The sequence below is a fragment of the Pseudonaja textilis genome, chromosome 2 (genome assembly GCF_049901715.1).
Source record: "Pseudonaja textilis isolate UNSWEBS1 chromosome 2, rPseTex1.2, whole genome shotgun sequence".
Taxonomy (NCBI): Eukaryota; Metazoa; Chordata; class Lepidosauria; order Squamata; family Elapidae; genus Pseudonaja; species Pseudonaja textilis.
The window spans coordinates 232,308,555-232,332,961 of NC_141991.1; the positions used below are offsets into that span (position 1 = coordinate 232,308,555).

Below are 24,407 nucleotides of genomic sequence, written 5' to 3' on the forward strand. Positions count from 1 at the left end.
ATATAGGATGTGAAAACACTGATAGGGATAGAATATAATTCAGTGAGGGTGAATGTAGGATGGTGGGACATTAAAGAAATAACAGGAATTGTATTCATTTATATAGCCTCCCATATTATATCCCACTCCGGGCATCTGTAATTATCTAGATAAACAGCTTGCAAAAGTAATGTTTTATGATCATTAACTTGGATATTTTAAAGAGAGAAGTAGAGTAATGCTATCAATTGGTACTAGTTGCAAAATTCCAATATCTAAGGCATTATGGGCCTCACTATCTGGTTCAGGAATGCCTCTCAGCACTTTTGTGTCTTGCTTTTATGTCCTATGCATTTTTGGTTTGCCTCTTGGAGACTAGAATGCTGTACTAGATAGGCTCTTACGTTGGCTTTGTCAAATAATTGTTTGCTTAACTCTACAGGTCCCAAAACATATAGCTTTGGTTCTGCAGTTGACTCCAATGCAAGTACAGATGAGTCTATTCTTAAGGTGAGATAATTTGTTAGATGGAAAAATAAATCTTTGGGGTGGGAGCAGGAATATACATAACAGACTGAAACCCTAAACTGAATGAATGAATGAATTTATTAATATAATATATATACTTAAGCAAACAAATTTAACAAATTATAAATACATATACGTTCACACACACATATACCTACACACACAATTCAGTAACCTTTTCCACAAATATATAGGAAAAGTATTCAAGTGTATATTTTTGGGCTGAATATTTATCTTATATTTAAATGTGCTTTTTTCAACAATTTTCAAAGATTGTAACTGAGTTTGTTTCATTTCAGGTCATAATTAATAGTAATTTGGAAAAACGAATTATTGCCATAATCAATGAGCATAAGAAACAAACTGGTGAAAAAGGAATGATTTCTAGAAGACTGACAGCTAAAAAATTACAGGTAAAATTTGAGTCTCTGTTCATTAATATTTAATATATCTTAAGTGAGGTTAATTAGATATATCCTCCAAAGAAGAAAAAGGCTTCTATATTATAGCCTATTAATGCTTTATGGTTCCTATTTGATTTATTAAACTGACATAATGAAGGCAAAGATGATTCATTTCTGTTTTCTTTCAGTATCCATGGTATACTGTAATATATTTCAGATTCTTGCAGTGTTATAATCCACATTCCTACTTTTCCATGTATTGTGTTTCTTCTTTATTGGTTTCACTTATTTGTGATTAATGTTAGACTTCCACCATTTTATGTTTCATTTTTCTGTTTAAATAAACACTTGGGCAGCAAATACTATAAAAACCCTGTGAAAGTAGTTTGAGTCACTTTATAGCAAATAAGTCAAATAAGTAAATATTTTACTTCAGGTAGTAAAATAGCTAGAGGCTTGTTGGAGAGAAATATCTTGATGGCTTTTCTAAAATCTGAGAGGGATGGATCCAAATGCAACACTGAGAGAATGAATTCTGTAGCCTGAAAGTATTATAAGAGAAGGCCTTCACTGCATATCCAGTAAATGAGCAAATGAAACAAGGGACATCTGCAAAATAGTCTCTCTTGCAGATCTTCATACGTGTAAAGATTGTGTCATGAAACTGCTTGGTTAGAACTTTAGAGATTTAACACTACTACTAGTATTTAGAAAACAATTGACAACTAATGTACTTCTTTCTATGTGGATATAACGCTGATGATACCTGATTATATCCATTTACCCTGGATCAGCCAAGTGAGGTTTTCCAAAGGTTCTGTCCCAGTGCCTGGTGGCTGTGCAGGTTTGGATGGGGAGGAACTATTTCCAACTGAGTGGCATCGGTACCTGGGCCAACCGGAACTGAACACATTGTTTTGTACTGATCTTTGTTTTTAAATGTTTTTAACAATTGTAAGCTGCTGAGAGTCACTGGGAATTGGGCAATATGTAAATTTATTATTATTAATGTGATTCCTTTATTACCCATTGATTAACAAACTTCCTGCTAGGTTTTCTATTAACTGAACTTTCTGGATACTGCTTAAAAGGAAAATTGGGTAAAGTGTGCAGTAGTGGCAGTTGTGTACATATACTTTTTGCCGTAGCTAATCACCTAAGAATCCAATGAGGCCTGAAGATTAAAGAACATTCCCAGGCTTTGGGCTTACTCTTTCAGGGAAAGAACAACTCTGTGAAAGAAAACCTAAACCCTTAAATCTGATTCCATTGACCACCACCAATGATTCCTCACCTTTATACTAGTTTTTACTTCTTGAAACGTATTTCTGGGGTTACCTCAATTTATCTCCAGAGTAACCTCCCAGTGTGGAAGGTTGGGTTGAGAGATATTCCCATGACCAAGTGTTGACTCTTCTCTTCAAAATTGCAGCTATAATGCCTCATTTAGATCCCTTTTTGTTTGAAATCTGGAATCATGTTTCCCAAAATATAGGATTAACTCAAAGTGGTGGGCATAGATTTTACTATTCATTATAACAATAAGAGCTGTTTTCTAATCGAATGAAACTTAGTTTTTTTATGTTCAGAGAAAAATAGTTACAGATTTCCTATGTGATATTCTATAATGCATTGTTGTTTATAGGATGTATACATGGCTTTGCAAGGATTTTCTTTCAAGACTGAAGATATTGAAGAAGCTATGAACAACACTATCTTGTATGGTGGCGACCTACATTCTGCACTTGACTGGCTGTGTTTAAATCTATCTGATGGTAATGATAAGGCAGCTTTATGAATTTTGAGAAATCCAATATAGACAAAGCATTCCCTAAGTCTCCCTTCAAATCAGATTTGAGGGCTGCTGGAGGAAAAGAGGGAAGAAATTATCTTCTATACTAGAGTATCTGTATTTATTAATAGACATTGACCATTTCAAGTTTTTATGTATTGGCTGTTCTAGGAGTTGAAAATTAAGGTTAATTGTAAAAGCATATAAAGACAGAAGACTATCCAAATTTGGTGGATTTGGAAAAGCTAAACAATATAAGATCTAGTTAGTATTTGGTTGGTTGACAACCATTCAATTTCAGGGATTCAAGTGAGACTGGAAAGTTGAAAAAACATGTTTCAGAAGAAGGAAATACCAAGCTACTTCCAAGTTTTAGAAATGTTCCTTTGATCAATTAAATGTTCTGCATATTAGATGGAAAACCAACAAGAGTTTTAAATTAAAGTGATTTTGTTTCTTTAGTACTTGGAAAAATATAGAGGTAGTTGTAGAATTTTTTTGTCACAATGAGATGAACTAGCAAGGGACAGTCCAAAGGGAAATTCAAATTCTATAGGTATATTAGAACCAAAGATATAATATTTCTTGACTATTTTTAAAAAATAATTATATGAGTGCATATTTTAGATAATAGATTAATGGTTGCTACCAATAGCTATAGAATACTTAGTGTTGTAAGCCTAAAGGTGGGCATGAACAGGTTCATCAACTAGATCAAAAGTCCTTGTGTGAGAAAGAAACATTCTTGGCTTATATATGAGAGTCATAATGCCCTTTGTGTTGGTGTAATAATCTCATACATAAATATTTTACATAAAAGCATTTCTATTACATATTTTTGAAGTCATCCTAAAATGAAAAGCTGTGTAACATTTTTCTTTTTATGGCTAAGAAAACAAAAACTTCAAACTTAAATCTCATTTAATTGTGGTTTAATGTATCATTAAAAAGGAGAAACATAGAAACAATTCTATCAATTTTGCATTGTCAACTTTTTATTACTACAAGGAAGCTTTTGCCTCACTTTCTTACTGCAACTCCACACAAATATTCTTGTTTTATATAGAAGGTTGGGAGTTTCTCTGAGGTAGATTTTGAGAATTGTGTGTGTGAGGGGAAGGGAAAATATTAAGGAAAGAGCAGGTTTGCTTTCTTCCCATTTTTATTATGCTGCCAGAAATAAACCCTCAGATTCCATCTTTAGTTTTGAAATTATGATAAGAATAGAATTAATTATACAACAAAAGGAAGATTTTAAAGATATAATTCTATTTTAGAACTACAAATAATTATCAACTATGTATAACCAGTAAAAATTTATACAACATGTAAAAATTTACATAATATGTAAAATTCAATATTTGAAATTCTGTTTTTGCTTTTTGAAGATGCATTGCCTGAAGGTTTCAGTCAGCAATTTGGTGAAGAACAACAGAAAACTAGGGCTAGATTTCGTTCTCCTTTGCCAAAATCTGAAACTCCTCAAGTGCTAAACAATACAAAGAAGGAAGATGACGGTGAGAAAAAGGTACTTTGCTGGATGTAGAAACACCATAGTATAATTTTATGAAAAAAAATGCTTTAACATAAATATATATTTATTTGTTAAATTCATACTAGAAAAAGGAGTGACTCTGGGTGGCATAACATTTATTATTTATTAAGAAAATTTTTATGGCCACCCAACTCACTCATGCTGACTCCGGACAGCTTACAAGATAAAACCTCGGTACAAAAAAACCAATAAACCTGTACCTCTCTGGCAATAACAATCAGAACAACCACTTTATGGGCTCCCGTCATTCTGAGTCCCCAGGCTGTTGGTAGAATCATGTCTTCAGGGCCATCTGAAAGACTGTCAAAGTGCAATCTTATGTTTGCAGGGATGATGTTCCACAGAGAGAGAGAGCTGCCATGGAGAAGGTCCCTTGTTTTTGGTTCCACTAGATGGGCCTTCTTAAGAGAAGAGACCAGTAACATTCGCTATTTCCCCACTTTGATGGATCAGTTAGATATGACTAGAAAAGACAGTCCTTCAAACAACTTGGTCCCAGACTATGTAAGGCTGGTAATCCTCATTTAGCAATGACATATAGGCAGTCCTCATTTAGTGACCACAAGTAGGATCATCAACATGATTATTAAGCAAAGTGGTCACTGAGCAAAACTACTGTTGTGATTATGATCATCAGCTTTCTTTTGTTTTACAGACTTGCAATCCTCATAAATGTGAGGATTGATCATAAAGTTGCTTTTTCATCACTCTCATAAATGCAGTTGCTAAACAAGGCAGTTTCCAAACCAGGATTGCTTGTAAATTAACTGCAAATAGTAAATGAATTTGAAGAGTTTAAGTTGGTTTGCAGTAGGAAGTAGGAAGATATTTATGCTCTTGCATTAATGGAAGTGTGAATTCAGTTTAGTAGCCCTCTCTTTGCATGTTAAGGAATAACATATTAAAAATAATAGGAATTTTTTCTAAGAAAACCTAATTGGATCATACAGATTAGTTCTAATTAATGGCGCATTTTCAGTAATTTGGTAAATTTGTTTTTAAGATGCATTAGCAATTTATCTACACCATATTCCTTTATAATATCCAAAGGCAACTACAGAAAAACAAAAAAGTATCAGTATGAAGGAACGAATCTTGCTATATGCAGAGCAGCAGAGGATTGAGGAAGAAAATGAGTCTCTGAAAAATTTAGAAGAAGAAAAATTTGACCCAGTAAGTTCATGAGCTACTTTTTGCCTTTTTAACATACTGTTGTAGTCTATATACTATATTAAGGGTTGTTTCTCAGGCATAAAAGATTCACCCTCCTGTCTCAAGCAGGGCCCTCCTGATGAGAGATACAATCTTCCCTCTTCAGATAGAAAAACTTTTGCCCTTTTGGGAAGCAGTAGGCAGATATGCAGGCCTGACTTTCTTTCTTTTTTTTAATAAAATTTTATTTGGGTTTTCACACATACAAAATACAAGTAAAACATCTTTTCTGAAAATAGCATGGTCCCGGGTTGAACTTCTTTATACAGACACAAAACTCAATTTCATGCTCCTTTTTGTATTCTATTCCATATCTTATACTATTTTACATTTTCTATATAGTTTTTCCCCTCTTTTAATTTTCTCAACCCTTTTATTCTTTTTCTCCCCTTTCCTGTTTTCAAAAGCTTTTAATTATCCAGAAATCTTTATTATCCCTTGACTTTTTATTTTCAGCATTAAATGCCTATTGATGTCAAAGGTTTCAGTCTGTCGCTGAAGAAGCTCAAACCGGAAGTCCAGGCCTGACTTTCTTTTTAATGCATTAGAATCAGAGAAACAGAGTTTTCCTATTGAGTAAAGGCGGAATAAGCTGTAGATTTAATTTTGTTCCTAGATTTTGTTCTTGGCCAAAGCAAATAACAAAACATCAGTCTTTTGCTTTAAGAAAACTTGATGCAGCTTTTCATTAGCTTCTAAGTTGTGAAAATACTGCTTGAATGTGGTGCAAAAATAAAATATGATTTTGATTCAAATTATAAGTAGGAATGTTACCAGTAAGTTTGAAATAGATTGCCCTCACCATTCACATTTTCTGAGGGAAATTGTTTCAATGTGAGGATGCTAGGGTTCATAATAATATGGATTGTTTGACATAGGATTAACATGTTAACTATTATAGTTTGTAGTTTATGGCTCCTTCAGCTGTAATTCAAGCGTATCTATGTAGGACTGGCTAGCATCAGAAGAAGATTGCAGAGTAATTATTAAGGAGTTAAAACTGGAATATTTTTCATATTTCTGAACTACCCATCTCCCTCAAAGAGCTACTCTAGGTTGTGTACAATAGAACATGGAAATATAAAACAGTATGTAAAAAAATAAAATATTAAAGTTACATTTTGAGTTTAAAAAATTGAGTTTAAAGAATTGTAACAATTTTTAAGGAGGTTAAAATAATTGATCCTGTTAAAAATTGGTTGGCAGAGGGAGGGCTCTCATGGCATTAATCAACTTCACAACTGTGTGCTCCTTTGTGTTTCCCATGCAAAGCCACAAGGCTGTGTTTTAACCCCTTTTTACAAAGCCAGGAGACTGGGGACCCACCTCATGTCTGGGAGAAGAATATTCCATAGGGCAGTTCTAGTTCTCTTCCTAGACCCAGCTAGTTGGAGTTCTTTAATTGACAGGATCTGCAACATAATCTGTCCGACTGGGTGGTATGGGTCAATAGGATGGGATGAAGCTGGTTTTATAGATAGGCTGGGCCCATGCTATATAGGTTATTCTTATCTTTAAACATACAATGTGTTTTTTAAAAACAGTAACAAAAATTGCTAGCATATTCATATCGAGTAACTAGTTTTTCTGGAACAGAATGAAAGATATTTACATTTGGCTGAGAAGCTTGTGGAAATGAAAGAACTAGCAAAATCTTCTAAAGAAGAAAAAAACAAGCAGGGTCAGAAGATGGCACAAGAAAAAATAAGGCGTTTTCAACAAGGTAGAAATACTCAACATTTATTTGTTTGCTCAGTCTTTCAAAAAGAACACTTCTTGTTTTTTGTAAGGGTTATGTAAACTACTATCACCTTTACTTTCTTTTCTAAAATTGGAAAATAATACTAAAAATCATATGTCATATGTAACTATAGAAATCCATTGGCCCGAGCAAGATTTTTTTACTTTTCTTGCTTGGTATAATTGTATCAACCTGATAAACTCATTGTGAGCTTTATCAAGCAAAATTAGTGCAGAGCCAAGTATAAAGTAATGCAGCTGATTATATGTGATCTGAATATGAATGGTGTGTTCTGATTTCAATACACTTTCTAAATTTGGAGCAGCATACATATGCTTCCTTTAAAATATTCTGTGAGGTTAATATTAGCACTCATGTTTTAATATTTCCATGTGAACATTGATTCAGCTACAGAAGACAACAGTGATATAGATAAAATAGTAGTATTTTTAAAAATTTACGCTTTTGGGTCTATTTAAAAAACACTTTTTTCCCCTCCCTCTTAAACAAGGAGAACTAATATCCAAGGAGAACCCTTGGATATTGGAATAAAACCTATATATCTTTTTTACAGAAATGGCCACATTGGAAGACCACCCTTTGTTCAACCCCGAAATAAAAGTTACAGATCAGCCAAGTGAAAAGAAAAAGAATCCTGTGTTTCTTGAAACAGATGGAGCCTTGAGTTTGAAGACACTTGAGAAATCTCAAAATCCTCCTCCAGAAGAACAAAAAGGTACAATTAAAATGTGTTTTAAAACTTCATGGATATTTTTGGCCAATTCTCTGACAATCTACCATAGAATATGAAGAGAAGATCATCCTCAAATGGTGTGATATTGATTTGATCAATAGTTTTGGTAAGAGGTATCTATGTCATTTGCAAAATGATTTGTAAGATTTAATTCTGTAGGACTCGAGGTTTGCTCTTGTAAGCTATGAATCTAAGAATGATTTCTTTAGAGTAGAGTATCACTTCATATTTTTTTTACATTCATCTAACATGTATCACAATAAACCTCCCCACCTCTTAGCTACTTAAAAGCTGAATACTGAATCTTCTCAGATCCTTCATCTTTTGAGAGATGTGACTGTTGATTTATAAAAAATAAAAGCTTATCACTTAGAATCTCACTAATTAAGAATCATAACAACTTTTCCCATTCTTTCTTCTCTGATGAGATCAATTTCTAGCCACCAGGCATTCTTAATATAGAAGCACAAACAGTCTCCCAACACAGTTTTTCCTATAAGTCTAAATAGATTTTCAAGGCAATACTTGAACAAATCAATCATCCAAAAAAAGTGGGACTTTAGAGGTTTCTTAGAAAACACCTGAAAAGGAGCAAATTCAATCCAGCTCACTAAAAATTGATGCCGAACCTTTCTAAAAACTGAAACTAAAACAGAGCAGCCATAATGGCTTTTTTCTCATTCCTTTGGAAATAGGAAATCTAGCAGTTTTAAAGGAAGCATACTTATAGATAAATATACTCATTAACATATAAGATAGAAGATGAGCAGGCTTGTACATCATTTAGTATTTGTTAGATAGCCAAGCTTTTTTCATAGCATTTTTTAAAAATGCCATCCCAATTTTATTTGAATTATGGACACCCTTTCTTGCAGAATGTAGCATGATAAATAAAAACATTATTTAATGCAAATATAATTAGAGGCAATACTTCTATAATTCAAATATGGGCACTCTAAATAATGTATTGACCCTCAAAATCTGAACTACCATCAGGTCCTTGATCTCCTGATCAAGGGATAATTTACAAATAAACCTTTTGTACCCTGTATAAATGAATAATGAAGTACTAGACTAGGTTCAATACTAGAATTGGAATTCTAGATCAGCATATATATTAATTGTGCTTGGTTTTCAAAGCTTACATTAAAAAATAGTTTATATTGAAATGGAGATTTAAAATTAATTCATTCAACTTTGGTAATGGTCTCTATCCTCTATGTACAAATAACTTTTGTTTTCTGCTACTGATATTAGTGAAAAAGAAAGATCCTCAGGATGTAAGGAATTTTGATTATACAGCTCGAAGCTGGACCGGAAAATCTCCCAAACAGTTCTTGATTGATTGGGTCAGAAAGCATTATTCCAAGTCCCCAAATCCTTCTTTTGAAAAAGTTCCATCAGGAAGATATTGGAAATGTAGGTATGTATACACATGAAATACATTTTCACTCGATTATGCTTGATCGTTTCAATTCCTTCTACATTTTTGAAAAGTCACTTTGATGGATAACAAAGCTTGAAACATCAGTTAAATCATTTACCCTGAGGCATGATTGAGCTATTCTGATCTAATTCATTCATATTGTACTATAATTTATTGAGTTTTATGGGCAAAAGCAAAACTCCATGCCTATCACTATTATGTAGCCAACCTGTCTCCAAGTTCTCACATATGTGCATTATCAAAAGCTGAATTAGTGGGATATTTATTTATTTGATTTACATCCTACTTTGATTTAGTGAAAATTAAGGTGACATACATAATGTTTCTGCATTCCGTTTTCCCCACATTGTGTGAGGTGAATTGGACTGGGAGAGAGTGACCAGCCCAAAATCATCTAAAATGATAGGCAGACATCAATATCTAAACTTATATAATAAACAATGGTCTTTTGAATTGCCTTTGTTAAATGTGCAATGCTGAAAAAGTGTTATTTTAGATTATATCAAATTTGGAATTTGTTTATACAGCTGAAATTGATAAGCAATTACTTATAAATGTTATTTATGCATAATGGATTACCTGACTCATGACAATTCTGGGCAGCTTATTGAATAAGAAATATGGCTTCTTCCAGTGATAATAATAGTTTGCTTATACATTAAAATCAGTTATGTAAAACATATTGTCATTTCATGAAGCAATCTGTGGCTTAGCTTATATTTTGTTGAGGGACTGAACTTTATGCTATTTGAAATTTTGAGAACATGTTGTGAGTGTTTTGGATACCATACAATTTGCCATTCAAACTAGTTGTCATTTAATATATTTTTTTTTATTAAGCTTGAATTAACTATTTTTTAAGGGTAAGAGTTATCAAGTCAGCTGATGATACATTGGTGGTATGCCCCACAATCGTTACAGAAGATAGTATGCAGGCTCAGCATCTGGCTGCTACGTTAGCTCTGTATCATTTGACAAAAGGGCAGGTGAGATTTTATAATTCCCAATAAACTTTTTTCATTTGCTGAAAAGGAGTGATGGCATATACAGTACGCACAATCAATATTTTGATGATTAATGTAGAACTTTTGTGCTTTGCAGTCTGATAGATCTGACTGTTTTCTAATCTTATGGAGTTGCTTAATGGCAACATTTCTTGTTTATTTTATTCTATGCTTAATCAGGTAGTATCTGATGCAGTTGTGACTTAAACATTTTCAAAAATATTAAGTAGCATTCAGATGCAGAAAGACTCAGGTAAGTCCAACTGAAATTGTTGAAGAGCTTGGCATGGTATCATTAAGCATTTTTCTTTGTAAGCCAGATACGTGTACCATAACCAAGAAGCCATTTTGTAGCAAAATTTCTTCGTCGCAATCTCCTAGAAAAAAAGAATATTGAATAGCCCATGTGCTATTTTCAAAATCACTAATGTAAAATCTACTGTTCACATACATCATGTCATTATGCTGTTGAATTTTTATGCTGCTGCACAATCTTCATTGCTTCCTGATAGTTTATATCCGTAAAAGACACACATGCATGCATGCACATACTATATCTGTATCTTATATATATAAAAGACAAACACGCAGACATACTAAAAATAATTTCTGGAAGATCATTAGGGTATAAATCTGGCTACCCCATTACTAGCCTGTTAAAGTTTCACTATGAACTGAAGAGTTTTCAGAAGTTTCTGTTAAAAAATAACAAAATAAATCTTGGGCTTATGTGTCAAAATTATTATAGGGAGAATCTTTTGGGAATGCAAGAGGAAGTTATATTAATTTAAGGAACCACCTAAAATAGAAAATTGAAAAAGAGCTTCTCTTACTTTTGAGCCAAATTAGATTACGACAGTCCTTATACATATTTATCTGAAATCAATTTTATTTAATATAATGACATTTCTTGGTAAATAAATATTACAATACATAATTCATTCCAAAACATACTTTTAAAGCATTCCTTTTTTGTGTCTCCTCTTCAGTCAGTGCATCAGTTACTTCCTCCTACATACAGAAATGTTTGGCTAGAATGGAATGATGCTGAAAAGAAAAAAGAAGAAGAAAACAAGACAGAAACCAACAAGCCTCGTGACCAATTCATCGCCAGACTGCTGAACAAGCTGAAGCAGCAGCAGCCACCACAGCAATCTGAAGGCAAGCCCAAACTTTCAGAAGATGCAGAAGACTCTTGGGAGAACTTAATTTCTGAAGAGGATTTTAATGGGCTTTCTCTTGAGACCTCATTTACAGATAACTTAGAACCTATGAGAGCTCTCTTTAAAAAACAACAGAGTTCTTCCAGATACCAAAGACTTCTAAAGGAAAGAGAGCAACTACCAGTGTTTAAATATAAACATACCCTCATAGAAACTTTAAAAAAGCATCGAGTTGTGGTTGTGGCTGGGGAAACGGGTAGTGGTAAAAGCACACAAGTTCCACATTTCTTGTTGGAAGATTTGCTACATAATGAACGAAGTTTGAATAAATGCAATATTGTTTGCACCCAACCACGGAGGATCTCAGCAGTGAGCTTGGCAACTAGAGTTTGTGAAGAACTGGGCTGTGAAAATGGACCTGGTGGAAGAGTAAGCCCTTCTTATAGTTATCTTCCAAAGATTGCTTTTTAGAGAATGTAATAGGACAGTTCCTAAAGGATCAGTTTATAATGGAATAAATTTTCATTTATAGCTTAGAGGAATTTCACACAGGAATGGAGATCATAAGAAAAAAATGGCAGCTTACCATTCAGTAGTAATTTTAACTTTAAAGAACAAAATAGAATTGCATTTGAAGCTTGGTAGGTAGAAGGTCCAGAAACAGACTGAGTTTATACTTTAAGGTTGTATTGAATTTTTGCAGTCAGTTTATAACAAAAATTCTCTTTTGAGGAAACATGCTCTATCTTTCCATATTGGTCTCTTTGAAATATTTGTTATATTTTTAATAAATATTAAATCAAAGAGTTGATCTTGTATAGAAACTATTACATATCATTAAAAATCACAAATAGAAAAGACTAGCTGGCATCTCTTTCTGCTGGGGTGGACTAAAAATTGGGCAATGCTGTAAAACTACTTGCATCTGCTATGGGATCAATTTTTTTTCCAACAGGGAAATTGTTGTGAATTAATATAGGAGTAGAGTAGCCTGTTCTAATAATAATGGAAAGTTCTAATCGCAATAAACTTAGCCAAACCTTTGATTTTCTTCTCTAAGAATTCCTTGTGTGGCTATCAAATCCGTATGGAATCGCGAACAGGAGAGGCCACTAGACTGCTTTACTGTACAACTGGAGTTCTTCTTCGAAAATTGCAAGATGATGTTCTTCTTTCTGACGTGTCTCATGTTATTGTAGATGAGGTTAGCAACACTTTTTTAGTTACCTGAAAAGAGCAGCACCGTTGTTCATCTGTATTAATCTCCTCTATATCTTTTCATAAAGGTTCACGAAAGAAGTGTTCAGTCAGATTTCTTGCTAATTATCTTGAGGGAAATCTTGCACAAGCGTTCAGATCTCCATCTCATTTTGATGAGTGCCACAGTCGATAGTGAAAAATTCTCCAGCTATTTCACTCACTGTCCCATACTAAGGATTTCAGGAAGGAGTTACCCTGTAGAGGTAAATGCCTAATTGTATTCCTATAACAACTCTTGATTCAATGTCCTACCTTTTCCTTTGAAAATACCATAAACTGTTCATCTTTGAATCTGTGCTCTGATGTATTAAAAACTCACAATGAGCTGCCACAAATTATTTCTAAAGTGGATATGATTTCATATCCATTGATTGATTGATTGATTATATGCCATCAAGTCAGCTGTTGGCGAACATATAGATTTTATCCATGATGATCTATCACCAATCTAATCCTTCATGTCTTCCAGTGGTGACACTGTAACCAAGTCTACCCACCTTGCTGTTTGTTTCCTCCTTTACCCTTCTCTCCATAATTCTCAGCATCAGTCTTCTCTGCTGAGGTAATCTTCCATAATGTGTCCAGAAAATAATAATTATTATTACTGCTAAATAATCTGGTTCTTCATTTGTCATTTTTAGTGCAAATAGCAGCATGCAACATGCAAGGTCATATGTTATCCATGTTTAAAGACAGACCAAAATTGCTAAAACTTATGTAACTATTCCAGCTGAATTTTGTGATATTTATATGAGACAAAAGGTTGATGTACCTTTCTATTCCAATAACTGTTCAAAATGAACACAGTATATCTAAAACTGAACTATTTCACTTTACAAAACTCCAGGTCTTTCATGTTGAAGATGTAATAGAGGAAACTGGCTTTGTTCTGGAGAAAGATTCTGAATATTGTCAGAAATTTTTGGAAGAAGAAGAGGAGATAACTGTAAATGTGACTAGCAAAGGAGGAGGAATAACAAAGTATCAGGTGACATTTTATGTGCAAAAAAATAAGTCGGTTTACAAAACTATTTACGAGTTGCGCTCAAGGTAGGTGTCTCCTCCCCTCCTGATTTGGGATCCTCCATTATTTTACACAATAACCCACTTTATTTAAAAGGGGTTTTCATCCTTCAGTACAACACAGGATGGGCACATTGGGCAGCCTTAGAAATTATCCTTTGAGGATTGCTGGAAGCAGCATGGTGATACTGTGATATCACAAAAAGAGGCAGCCACGAAATCTTGGCTCTGTTTTGTCTCTTTGTTATTTGGGGGGATGAGGAAGAGATTTATTACATTTATTTTTAAAAAATAAGAAAGATAGTGAAATTGCTGCCAAACTTTTGAATATAATCTTGAGAGGTCTAGCAAAAATATGGTTGGGGACATGGACTGTTTCTTGGTTGCTCATTTTGGTGTAGCATTTCAGAGTGACAGACAAAAGGCTAGCAAATTCATTTCTAGCTCTGTTGCATAAATTTGTATTTGGTCTTCTGTTAGCTGATGTTACGGTTAGGCTGTTTTATACATAATGTCCTTTTTATTTATTATGTACAGCAATAGATGAAATTATTTTGTTACATTATTCTGTTTTAGAATGATTGTTCCAAATTTCTTTCTGTTATGTTTAGGAAAGTGTTCCGGTTCAGGTTGCAACTGGTGTTGAGCTAGGACCATATTTCCAAAAATATAGCAGTCGAACTCGGGAAGCCATATATTGTATGAATCCCTACAAGATCAACTTCGACCTCATACTGGAGTTACTTGCATTTTTAGGTAAGGTTTTGAAAAAGTGCATAAAACACAAATTTAAAATGGCTTTCTTACTCCTGGTCTTTGTTTGCTTTTCCCTAAGGAAAATGCCTAATATGTATAGCTCTGTGTGTGTGTGTGTGTGTGTGTGCCTGCCTGCCTGCCTGCCTGCCTGTCCTATCTTTCATATGCACGAGACTTTTCTTGATAATAAAAATGAATTTTTTATTTACTTCCTTCTGTACCTACAGACAAAAGTCCCCAATTCAAAAATATGGAAGGAGCTGTCTTGATTTTTCTGCCAGGCCTTGCACATATCCAGCAGTTGTATGATCTCATTTTCACTGACAGAAGATTTGATTTAAGAAAGAGGTAGGCAAATCATGGAAAAATAGATTCTAATTAAAATGTATGTTATTGCATAGATTGAATTATGAGAAGATGAACAGGATTGCTAACTGAAAACAACAAATTTTAGGTATTTTAATATGCACTTTTTTCTTACATGCATATTACCCATCTAAACATCAAAATAGTTTTTACCATAGTAGACATTTTTGGTCTTGGATGTAAAATAAATTATATAAAACTGAATTGTCTACTTGTAAACATTTTTGGTTTTCTGAAATGGTCTCAAGTAATGGATATATCAGTTCACATTGCTCATAACACAACTAGCAAGTATAAAGATTAAAATAACTAAGGACAGGTTTTCATTGGCAATGTTGAACATTTCAATATAATATAATAGTTTTGCATTTTTGTAGTATATAGTATTAATATTAATACAATGTTATCAAGTCATAATGATTAGTCAAATTATAAATCCAAATCTCATGCATATTGTCTGCTGAGATGTATCCATTTTGTCTTACGAGTCAAAACAATACAATTTTTCTTTTTGCATTATAATTTTTTAGGCACCAGTTAATAGCATTGCATTCTGTTCTGTCCACTCAAGAACAAGCATCTGCATTTACATTGCCTCCTTTGGGTGTTAGAAAGGTAAGCGTAAAGTATTAATATACACGTGAACTGTTATCTTGCCCTGTATCTCAAGATCCCTGATTTTTCTTTTAGCCTTTTGTGTCATGCATGGTGCTTTTCATGTATTTTAAAGAAAGAGACAAAACTGAATGCATCCCAAATATTTCTAATGCGGTCTTATGTTCAGTGTTGCAATCTTGGAAAGCTAGTTCTTTCCATATTCTTCTGAAATGTTCATTTGAGCCTGGCATCTATCCCTGTGCCAAGAATAAAGCTGCCCTTCAAAATTATATTAGTCTTCTATTCGTATAGTCATTAGCATCAGCTGGAAGGGACATTTATCTCACAATGACCAGGTGAGATAAAAGAAGTTTGTTCCCTCAACATCAGGAGAACCACAAGTTTCCCATTCCTGTTAAGATAACACTGTTATTAACATAAAATTTGTTCCGAAGATATTACTTATAATAGTTAATATTAATTGAACGTAATCATCATGAACATTTTGCTGGTTTGAGTGGAAGTAACCTGTAATGCACAGTTTATTTTTACTATTAAAATATGTACACTGCCCTTCAATTCCAGATTATAACCAAGGCAGCTGCTTAAAGCAGTTAATATTTATATTATATATGCAGTGAAGCAAAATAATTAAAATGCATTAAATTGAAACAATGAACAATGATGTCAGCAGCTTGAATTAAAATTAACCTAAGTAGCAGCATGTTAAAAACTAATACATTAATTTGAATGCCTAAGGCAGTAAAATGCCTTGATCAGTATTGAACCTGAAACAAAGGTTTTTGAAAAGTCGATTATATAAAATTGGGAAAGTATCTTAATGACATTCAATTTGAGTTACTTTGGCTGCAGTATTTTGTTTTTTAAATATATTTTTATTTTATTTCTAAAGTTAAAATACAAACTCCAAAAGAAATAAAAGGAGTAGTAACAAAACAAAACAAAATTATGCATAAAAACAAAAAACAAACATACCTCCTAATTGTATGCTTAAAAGTATATTTCAACAATAATAGCTACAGGTCCACAATTTATGAACTTCTTCAGCTCTATTTACCCAACCAATTTGACTTACCATATTATCTACTATAAAAAGGAACAGTTAACAGGTAAACCCAATAGCAAACCTAAACTTCAAAGCCCTTTGTTAACAATCTGTTATCGTATTTAACTCGCATGAAGTCCACAAGCAGCTTTAACCTACCATAAAAACACTGCAATCATTATTTCTGATCCATCCAGTATCAAATATTCTCAATTGATTCTGAATAATAAAACTCTTCCTTAAAATTATTGCTGGGACCTTTCCAAACAGTTGCATCTCATTCCTCAAAGTCATAGGTCTCTGTTGTGCAGTATTTTATATTAAGAGAAATACTGGGATTACTTCAAGGAGAATCAATGTATTATTCCGTGGGTGCCATGGGTTTCACCATGTCACATTGCCGTCACATGATGTATTGCGACATTTTTCCCCTTCGCGGAGCTAGATGGGCATAGCCTAAGCGTGATGCATCCAGCCTGCAGGCTGCCGGTTTGACACCCCTGTACTATTCATTCTATAATCCCTGATTCCAGGGCATAGATTACTATAAAGTGGCTTATTTTGTTAATAAAAGAGTAAATGTTACAAATACATTGTAAGCATAATTAGAATCAGTTGTTTTGGATCCTAATTTTTTTTCGTTTTCAAAAAACAGATTCTCTCTCTATACACACTCACACACAGTTTTCATGTATCACTCTTCATTCCCTAAAATATGTTCTTTGAGATGTTCCAAAATAGAGCTAGTTTGGTCTAGTTTGGTCTTTCTATCCAGGATAGAAAATAGGATACTGTGAGTTTTAGTCCAGCCTTAGGCATGAAAGCTGGCTGAGTAACTCTTCCTCTCTCTCAGCCCAACTCATCTCACACGGGGGGTTGCTGTGGGGACAATAGGAGGAGGAAGAGTATTAGGTATGTTCACCACCTTCAGTTATTTGTAAAAAGAATGTGATATAAATATATACATAAATAATCTCCAAATATGATGAGACTAAATAGAAATTGTTCCTCCCTTACATAAAGAATGGAAAAACTTGGAATCAAAGGCCTTGCATTCAGAGCAAAGACAGTATTTATTCCAAGTTAAATTTCTCTTCCTAAAAGTTAAAACTTGTAAATACATGTGTATGTTTTAAAAGCATTTGTGTTTCTTTTACAGATTGTTTTGGCCACCAACATAGCTGAAACAGGTATCACTATACCTGATGTTGTTTTTGTAATTGACACTGGAAGAACAAAGGAAAACAGGTGAAAGCACTTTTCACTAAAAAGGATCAGCTTTCATTAGAGTTATATTGATTTTTTTGCAATAAATATTTTGATGCATTAGAAGTTTTTTATTTTTATGGTAACTAGATATAATGTAGTACTGTATTTATTCTAGAGTACAACTTTGTCCCTCAAAACAATGTTTTATTAGATTAACTGAATTGAGGAATAAATAAGCAGTATACTCATCAAAAACTTCATCACTTATTTTGTTTCTTAATGCAAATCTTTCTCTGGGCTTTTTTTGTTTTTTATTTCTTTCCATTTTAGGCAGTTATAGAAACTTGATCTGGCCTACGCAGGTGGAATGGGTGGGGGAAATTGTGAACAGCATTTAAGTTCGTGCAAAGAGTTAATGGAACCGATAATTGCAATCCTTCTGAACCTGTTCCTTTTTCTGTTTGATTATAGATCCTATCAAAATAAATAGGCATAGCTTTCTGTGGTTGAAACTATTTAGCTATGTTTTCAGAAGTACTCATTTACAGAGAAGAAATTATAAAGTAATGTTCTGTGTGGAGAGTTATTAAGTTTAGTATTAATAATGTTGTATGTGCTGGACATTTTTTCCAATTTTTTTCCTTAATTTTTTTCCAGGTACCACGAAAGTAGTCAGATGAGTTCATTGGAAGAGACTTTTGTCAGTAAAGCTAGTGCACTACAACGTCAGGGGCGAGCGGGGCGTGTCAGAGATGGATTTTGCTTTCGACTCTATACCCAAGACAGGTAAAATTATTTTAACCATCAAAGTTTTTTATGTTCAAGGTGGAACCAATTGTTAAAACTGTAGCACTTCTGTTATGATACTTTATTTACCTATTAAATCGTCTCACTACAAACATGCAAAGCTTATTAACCATATTATATTTCATTGGAAGATGAATAATCCTTTGGGAGTAACTACAGAACTAAACTAGCCTGTTTTGAGCTGAAGAATCCTTTTTTTTCACATCCACCATCAAAGAAATGGTTGACAACTTAATGCAAATGAATAGTTCCCATTGTAGCTATATATATTTATACGTAATAAAATCCAATGAATCCTGGAATGCAGAAGCTTAAATAACTTCTTTTGCTCTTTGCATTATGACTTTTGCAGATTTGAAAGTTTCCTAGAATATTCTGTTCCAGAAATATTGCGTGTTCCCTTGGAAGAACTGTGTCTTCACATCATGGTATGATATCTCAGCTTTAAATATTCATTATTTTGATTTACCAGGAAACCTTGAGAATCTGGCTAAGTGTATTGCAATTGTTTACCTTTCTAAACAAAAAAATTATTGCATGAAGTTGTAATCTCTTGGCAAGACTATAGGAAAGTTTAGTCATATCTTAAATGCCCACATGATGTATAGAAATAAGGAAGAGGGTGAAGGAATAGATAATTATGTAATCTCATATTTACCATTCCCATTTGAAAAAAATACTTTGAATAGTGTGTTTTCATCAATGAAAAATAAACCAGTATTTACTAAAGTATTAAGGCTTTTGTATAATGCACATATATGTCACATGCAAGCATGAAATCCTGGCATAAATCTAAAGGTGCTAGATATGAATGCTGGTTTTAGAAACAGAGGTATATGAGAAATGACTACGAATATTGCAAATTAGCTTTTATCTTAACAAAACTGTTAAGTTTTGTTAATTAAGTTAAGTTTTGTTTATGATCTGAACAAAACTGTTCACATAGTTCCAAGATAGGACAAAGAGAGGCTATGGTTACTGTAGTTCAATCATATGAGTCCAGGATGTATAGCTGACTGAAGGAAGATAACAAATAGACCTCTTCCTATATCAAAATGCATGGAACCTATACGCTAACTAAGTTACTTTAAAACCCAAAATAGAAAATCCCATTGTACTGTATAGTACATATGTTATGTTATGGTAGTAAACATGAAAATAAATAAATTAGAAGTAGCTAGAATGCTGCTTAAATGTGGGAATGAATGAGAGTTATGTATCTTTTCAGGCTCATTCTATTTTTATTTTTTGTCTGCTTTATCTGTAGAAATGTAATCTTGGTTCTCCTGAAGAATTCCTCTCTAAGGCATTAGACCCACCTCAGCCTCAAATTGTTGCCAAAGCCATGTATCTTCTGAGGAAAATTGGGGCTTGTGAATTAAGTGAACCTAAGCTGACTCCTCTAGGCCAACACCTTGCAGCCTTGCCAGTCAATGTAAAGATTGGTAAAATGCTTATATTTGGTGCTATTTTTGGCTGCTTGGATCCAGTGGTAAGTTGATGACTAACAATGGGCAACCCATTACTAGCCAATGCAGGCTCAGTGCTCATTAAATAAATGTTAATCTGAGAACCTATTCTATGCAGACTAGAAGGTTACATACTGTTTATGGAATGTAAAATAACATTTCAGCTGATTCAGTGCAAACTAATGCTTGTTGTTTCTTCTGGATTTTTTGAAATCTAGTGTCCTTTGAAGAACAAATTGTTGGCCTGTTTCCAAATCATTTGTAAATGTCTGGTCTCTATATTATTTTCATAAAGAACTTTCCATGTTTGCTTCAAGATTTTAGATTCTGATAGTCCTCACCAAAAATTTGGCAAATTTGCGGCATTGTGCCTTGTACATCCTCTTAAGGTGTTTGTAGAATCTAAAATAAAATGTCAAAATAGCATGAAATATCATATGTGAGTGCTAAAATCTCACAAGGTTGTATAGGAATTGCAAATCTCCAAATAATTTTTTTTTCATGATAGCATCCGAAAACGTTGCTAACCCTTTCCCAGAGTCCAGCATCTTACCAGTGGTTCTTGGGTAACAACCCTAATTAGAGCTAGAAACTTCGCCATTGTTTGAAGTAGTCACTAAGTGGGAAATCATGTGACCATGACTACGCTTTCTGACTGGAAAGAGATAAAACCATTTCACAACTTGGGCTTTTCTTTGCCTCCTAATCCCCACCCTTTTGAATGGTCAAATGCCTTATACACGTTGGAAGCAGGCACTTGAGTAATCCACGGATGCACAGGTTGTTCAAGTGAAATGTCTTTCACTCCAAACTCTGCTTTGCAAGAGGTGGATAGAAAAAAAACATTATTTCTGTCACCAATCTCTCTTTGCCTGACCTTTTCTGCTACTGGCAAGATCACATTGCTCTTCATGTGCAGAAGAGTAAATAGCGTACTGTCTCTTGAAATTTATTTCTCTTCAACCCCTTTGCTCGGTGGGGCAGGATAGTCAGGCAAAGGACAGATTGCCTAAAGAAATTGATTGCTTTTTTGTCCCTCCCCCCCCCACCCCTCCAAGAGAAGAGAGATTGGAGAGAAAGGGGTCTCAGGAGAAAAAGCTACCATTCTACACATCAAGAGAAGGAAGCAAGCTCTTTGCATAGCATGTTTGTGGTTCCCAGTCCTGGGCTACTTATATAATTGCATTGCTTTTGATGTGTAAACAGTTTACTTTCTTGCAATCCCAGTCTCTAATTTCTCTGCTTAGCGAAGTAGGGAAAGAAAAAGAACCAGGTCAGGCACAGGACATTACATACTGACTGTAAATGACAATCACATGATTTAGGTATGCTGCAAAAATAATAAATCAGCTGTAAAAAAAAAATTTCAGCTCCATTGGTTGGTAAGTGAGCACTATCTCAATATGTGTTCATACGATACAGTCCTGTGCTAGAGACCTTATTCATTATTCTAAAGAACATTTCAATAAAAAAATCAGGAGTAAAAATATAAATGTTGCTGTATATTGTCATATTTTGTAGGCTACTCTTGCAGCTGTAATGACCGAAAAGTCTCCATTTACTACCCCAATTGGAAGAAAAGATGAAGCAGATCTGGCAAAATCTTTTTTGGCATTGGCCAGTTCAGACCATTTGACAATTTACAAGGCATATCTGGGGTAAATTGAAATGGCTTTTCTTGGGATATGTTTTGTTATTTATCTCTTTATTGCCACTATAACTTAATTCATCTGTTCTTCCATTACTTTCTTCCTTTACAACTATGCTACACATTCCAAACTGGGAGAGAATTTTGTTATGTACTCTTTCTGTACTCACTCTCCTTCCTCTGGTTATTTAATAACTTGTCCTCTGAGATGAGTTTGAATCATGATGACTTGAAAGGCACATATGGGAAGTTTATTTCAGCAGTCCCAATCTTTATGGTTTGCCTGCCCCGCTGGGGAATGGAGAGGGGAACTGGTCACGCGAGTGGTGGGCCAGCGCACACACACAAGCACAGCTTGACTTGCATGGCTTGTAGGCCGATGCACACGCAGTTCACTTGTAGTTGGCCGCAGCCCAGGGGTGAGAGACCCCTGGTTTAATGAAAAAGAAAACAAGTGGCTTCTTCCAAGATGTTTTGGCTACTTTTACTAATTTATAGTGCTGAGATTTCCTAGTGCTCTTTTGTCCAAGTATAACTAAATCAAATTCTATTTAGATTATTTAAAATAGCAGATTGGCTTAAGGTTACACTCTGACAATGAACCTGTATAATTTTAATAAAAAATATAGAATAACACAGATAGATAGATAGATAGATAGATAGATAGATAGATAGATAGATAGACAGACAGACAGACAGACAGACAGACATAAATATAGATATGCAGGTCTTGGTGTGTTCGGGTCTTTTCCCATGTAAGATTGAGAGTATCTTGGCAACGTTTTGACGAGGTCCCACTCGTCATCTTCAGACTGGTGCTTTCGGCTTCGTGCTTGTGCACCAGCCTGAAGATGGTGAGTGGGACCTCGTCAAAACGTTGCCAAGATACTACCAATCTTACACGGGAAAAGACCCAAACATGCCAAGACCTGCATATCTGTACCCATGAAAATCTACTAAATAAATGTATGTATGTATGTGTATATATATATGTGTGTTTTCTTAAGTTTTCGCGGGTACTTACATGTATGGCATTCGGCTTTGTTTGGGTATTTTCCCACGTCATAGTAGTTGTGCTTTTAAAGTTGTAGCGACGTTTCAGCAGAATCTCATCTGCCATCATCAGGCTTCTGTATAGTGTTCATTTGTGAGTCAGGCTTTCACAGCCATTTCAGTTTTAAATTTGGGGCTAGCCTACTGCTGTGCCAGAATGGTTTTTTCTTCATCCTGATTGGTTGGGAGTCTTGGTCTGTGTTTATTGGTTTTGGAGTTTGCTGTGTTCTGCTTTATTGGTCCAAGACGAACACAATACAGAAGCCTGATGATGGCAGATGAGATTCTGCCGAAACGTTACTACAACTTTCAAAGCACAACTATAATGACGTGGGAAAATACCCGAACAAAGCTGAATACCATACATATAAATACCCACGAAAACTTAAGAAAACAAATATTAATATAATATAATATTATATAATATTATAATATAATATTGGAAAGACCAGATTCAAATGGCAAGAATTCTAATTTTTGTTCTTCTTGCATTTCACAATCAGCTTTGAAGAGATTCCATCAAAATACGTGCCGTTGTAGTTGAAAAAAACCCCATTAAAGCAAAATTGAAAACATATACCGGTACTTTGGGAGACTCTGAGTTTAAAAAGAATTTTCAGGGCTGGTTTAGTCCCTGGAGTTATTTTAGCATGATATATGAACTCGCTGTTCATGATATATGAACTCGCTGTTCATGATATATGAACTCACTGTTATGCGTAAGCCAAGCAACAATAGCATATTTGGCAAATCATGACTTAGACAGCTATCTTAACATTACATATAAAATAAGCCATTTAGTAATGTTAAGTGTAGTGTTAAGTACAGTGTTTTCCAAATATGTTATAGCTTTATTACATATTGGTTATAGACTGAAACTCAAAATGTAGTTTATGATAACTCCAGGTTTTCTATTTTTATTCCTATGTGCAAGTTTATTTGAGAAAACATTGAACAGTAACATTGAATAGTCATTAATTCTTCAATTTTTATTGCATATTGAGGGTTGTGCTGTGAGAGAGTATAGCAACCTTATTATGTAATAATTTTGCAGGTGGAATTGCTAGTATAATAGTTGCCCTATACTTCTCAAATTGTATCTATGGACTTGTTCAATAACATTCAGCATCAAAACAGTTTTAGTGAAAGGTCATTGAACATCCTTACTTACACTGACAAAGCAGTTTAGTGGGGTGTTTTTTTTACTGATCTTGTTAAGATTGTTACTTTATACAAATTTTAGCTGCTATTTGCCTACTATTTAAAACAAGATTCTGAATATATTTGTTTTAAAAGAACCTTATGTGGTTTAAAGGAGTATAGTTCTAAGTATGAGTTCTTTAATTTGAGGGTTTAGATGACAGACCATTTTTATCAACCTTTGATATATTTTATGTTAATATGTATAACTCCCAGCCAATCAGAATGAGGAAAAAACCATTCAAATAAAGCAGAAAGCCAGCACCAAATTCAAAGAAAAAATGGCTGCCAAGCCTGACACACACGATTATAAAGAACCCAAATACACAAGCCTGAGGATGGCAGATGAGATTCTGCTGAAATGTCACTATAAT

At 34.0% G+C, this 24,407-nt stretch overlaps 1 protein-coding gene across 4 annotated transcripts in view; it reads left to right on the plus strand.

Annotated features, from left to right (window-relative positions):
* Positions 1-24,407, plus strand: part of DHX29 (DExH-box helicase 29) — a 30,492-nt gene that overhangs the window by 1,710 nt on the left and 4,375 nt on the right. For 3 of the 4 annotated variants that reach the window (XM_026716656.2, XM_087927291.1, XM_087927292.1), the window contains exons 2-22: positions 422-489; positions 807-920; positions 2,557-2,686; positions 4,092-4,231; positions 5,309-5,431; positions 7,067-7,193; positions 7,786-7,947; positions 9,223-9,388; positions 10,275-10,398; positions 11,406-12,008; positions 12,640-12,783; positions 12,866-13,042; positions 13,687-13,827; positions 14,474-14,618; positions 14,846-14,966; positions 15,515-15,599; positions 17,807-17,895; positions 18,514-18,642; positions 19,016-19,091; positions 19,931-20,155; positions 21,654-21,790. In XM_026716656.2, the coding sequence (XP_026572441.1) occupies positions 422-489; positions 807-920; positions 2,557-2,686; positions 4,092-4,231; positions 5,309-5,431; positions 7,067-7,193; positions 7,786-7,947; positions 9,223-9,388; positions 10,275-10,398; positions 11,406-12,008; positions 12,640-12,783; positions 12,866-13,042; positions 13,687-13,827; positions 14,474-14,618; positions 14,846-14,966; positions 15,515-15,599; positions 17,807-17,895; positions 18,514-18,642; positions 19,016-19,091; positions 19,931-20,155; positions 21,654-21,790 (3,226 nt within the window). Of the gene's footprint in view, positions 1-421; positions 490-806; positions 921-2,556; positions 2,687-4,091; positions 4,232-5,302; positions 5,432-7,066; positions 7,194-7,785; positions 7,948-9,222; positions 9,389-10,274; positions 10,399-11,405; positions 12,009-12,639; positions 12,784-12,865; positions 13,043-13,686; positions 13,828-14,473; positions 14,619-14,845; positions 14,967-15,514; positions 15,600-17,806; positions 17,896-18,513; positions 18,643-19,015; positions 19,092-19,930; positions 20,156-21,653; positions 21,791-24,407 lie in introns of all 4 variants that reach the window. The other variant, XM_087927290.1, reaches the window with a different exon arrangement.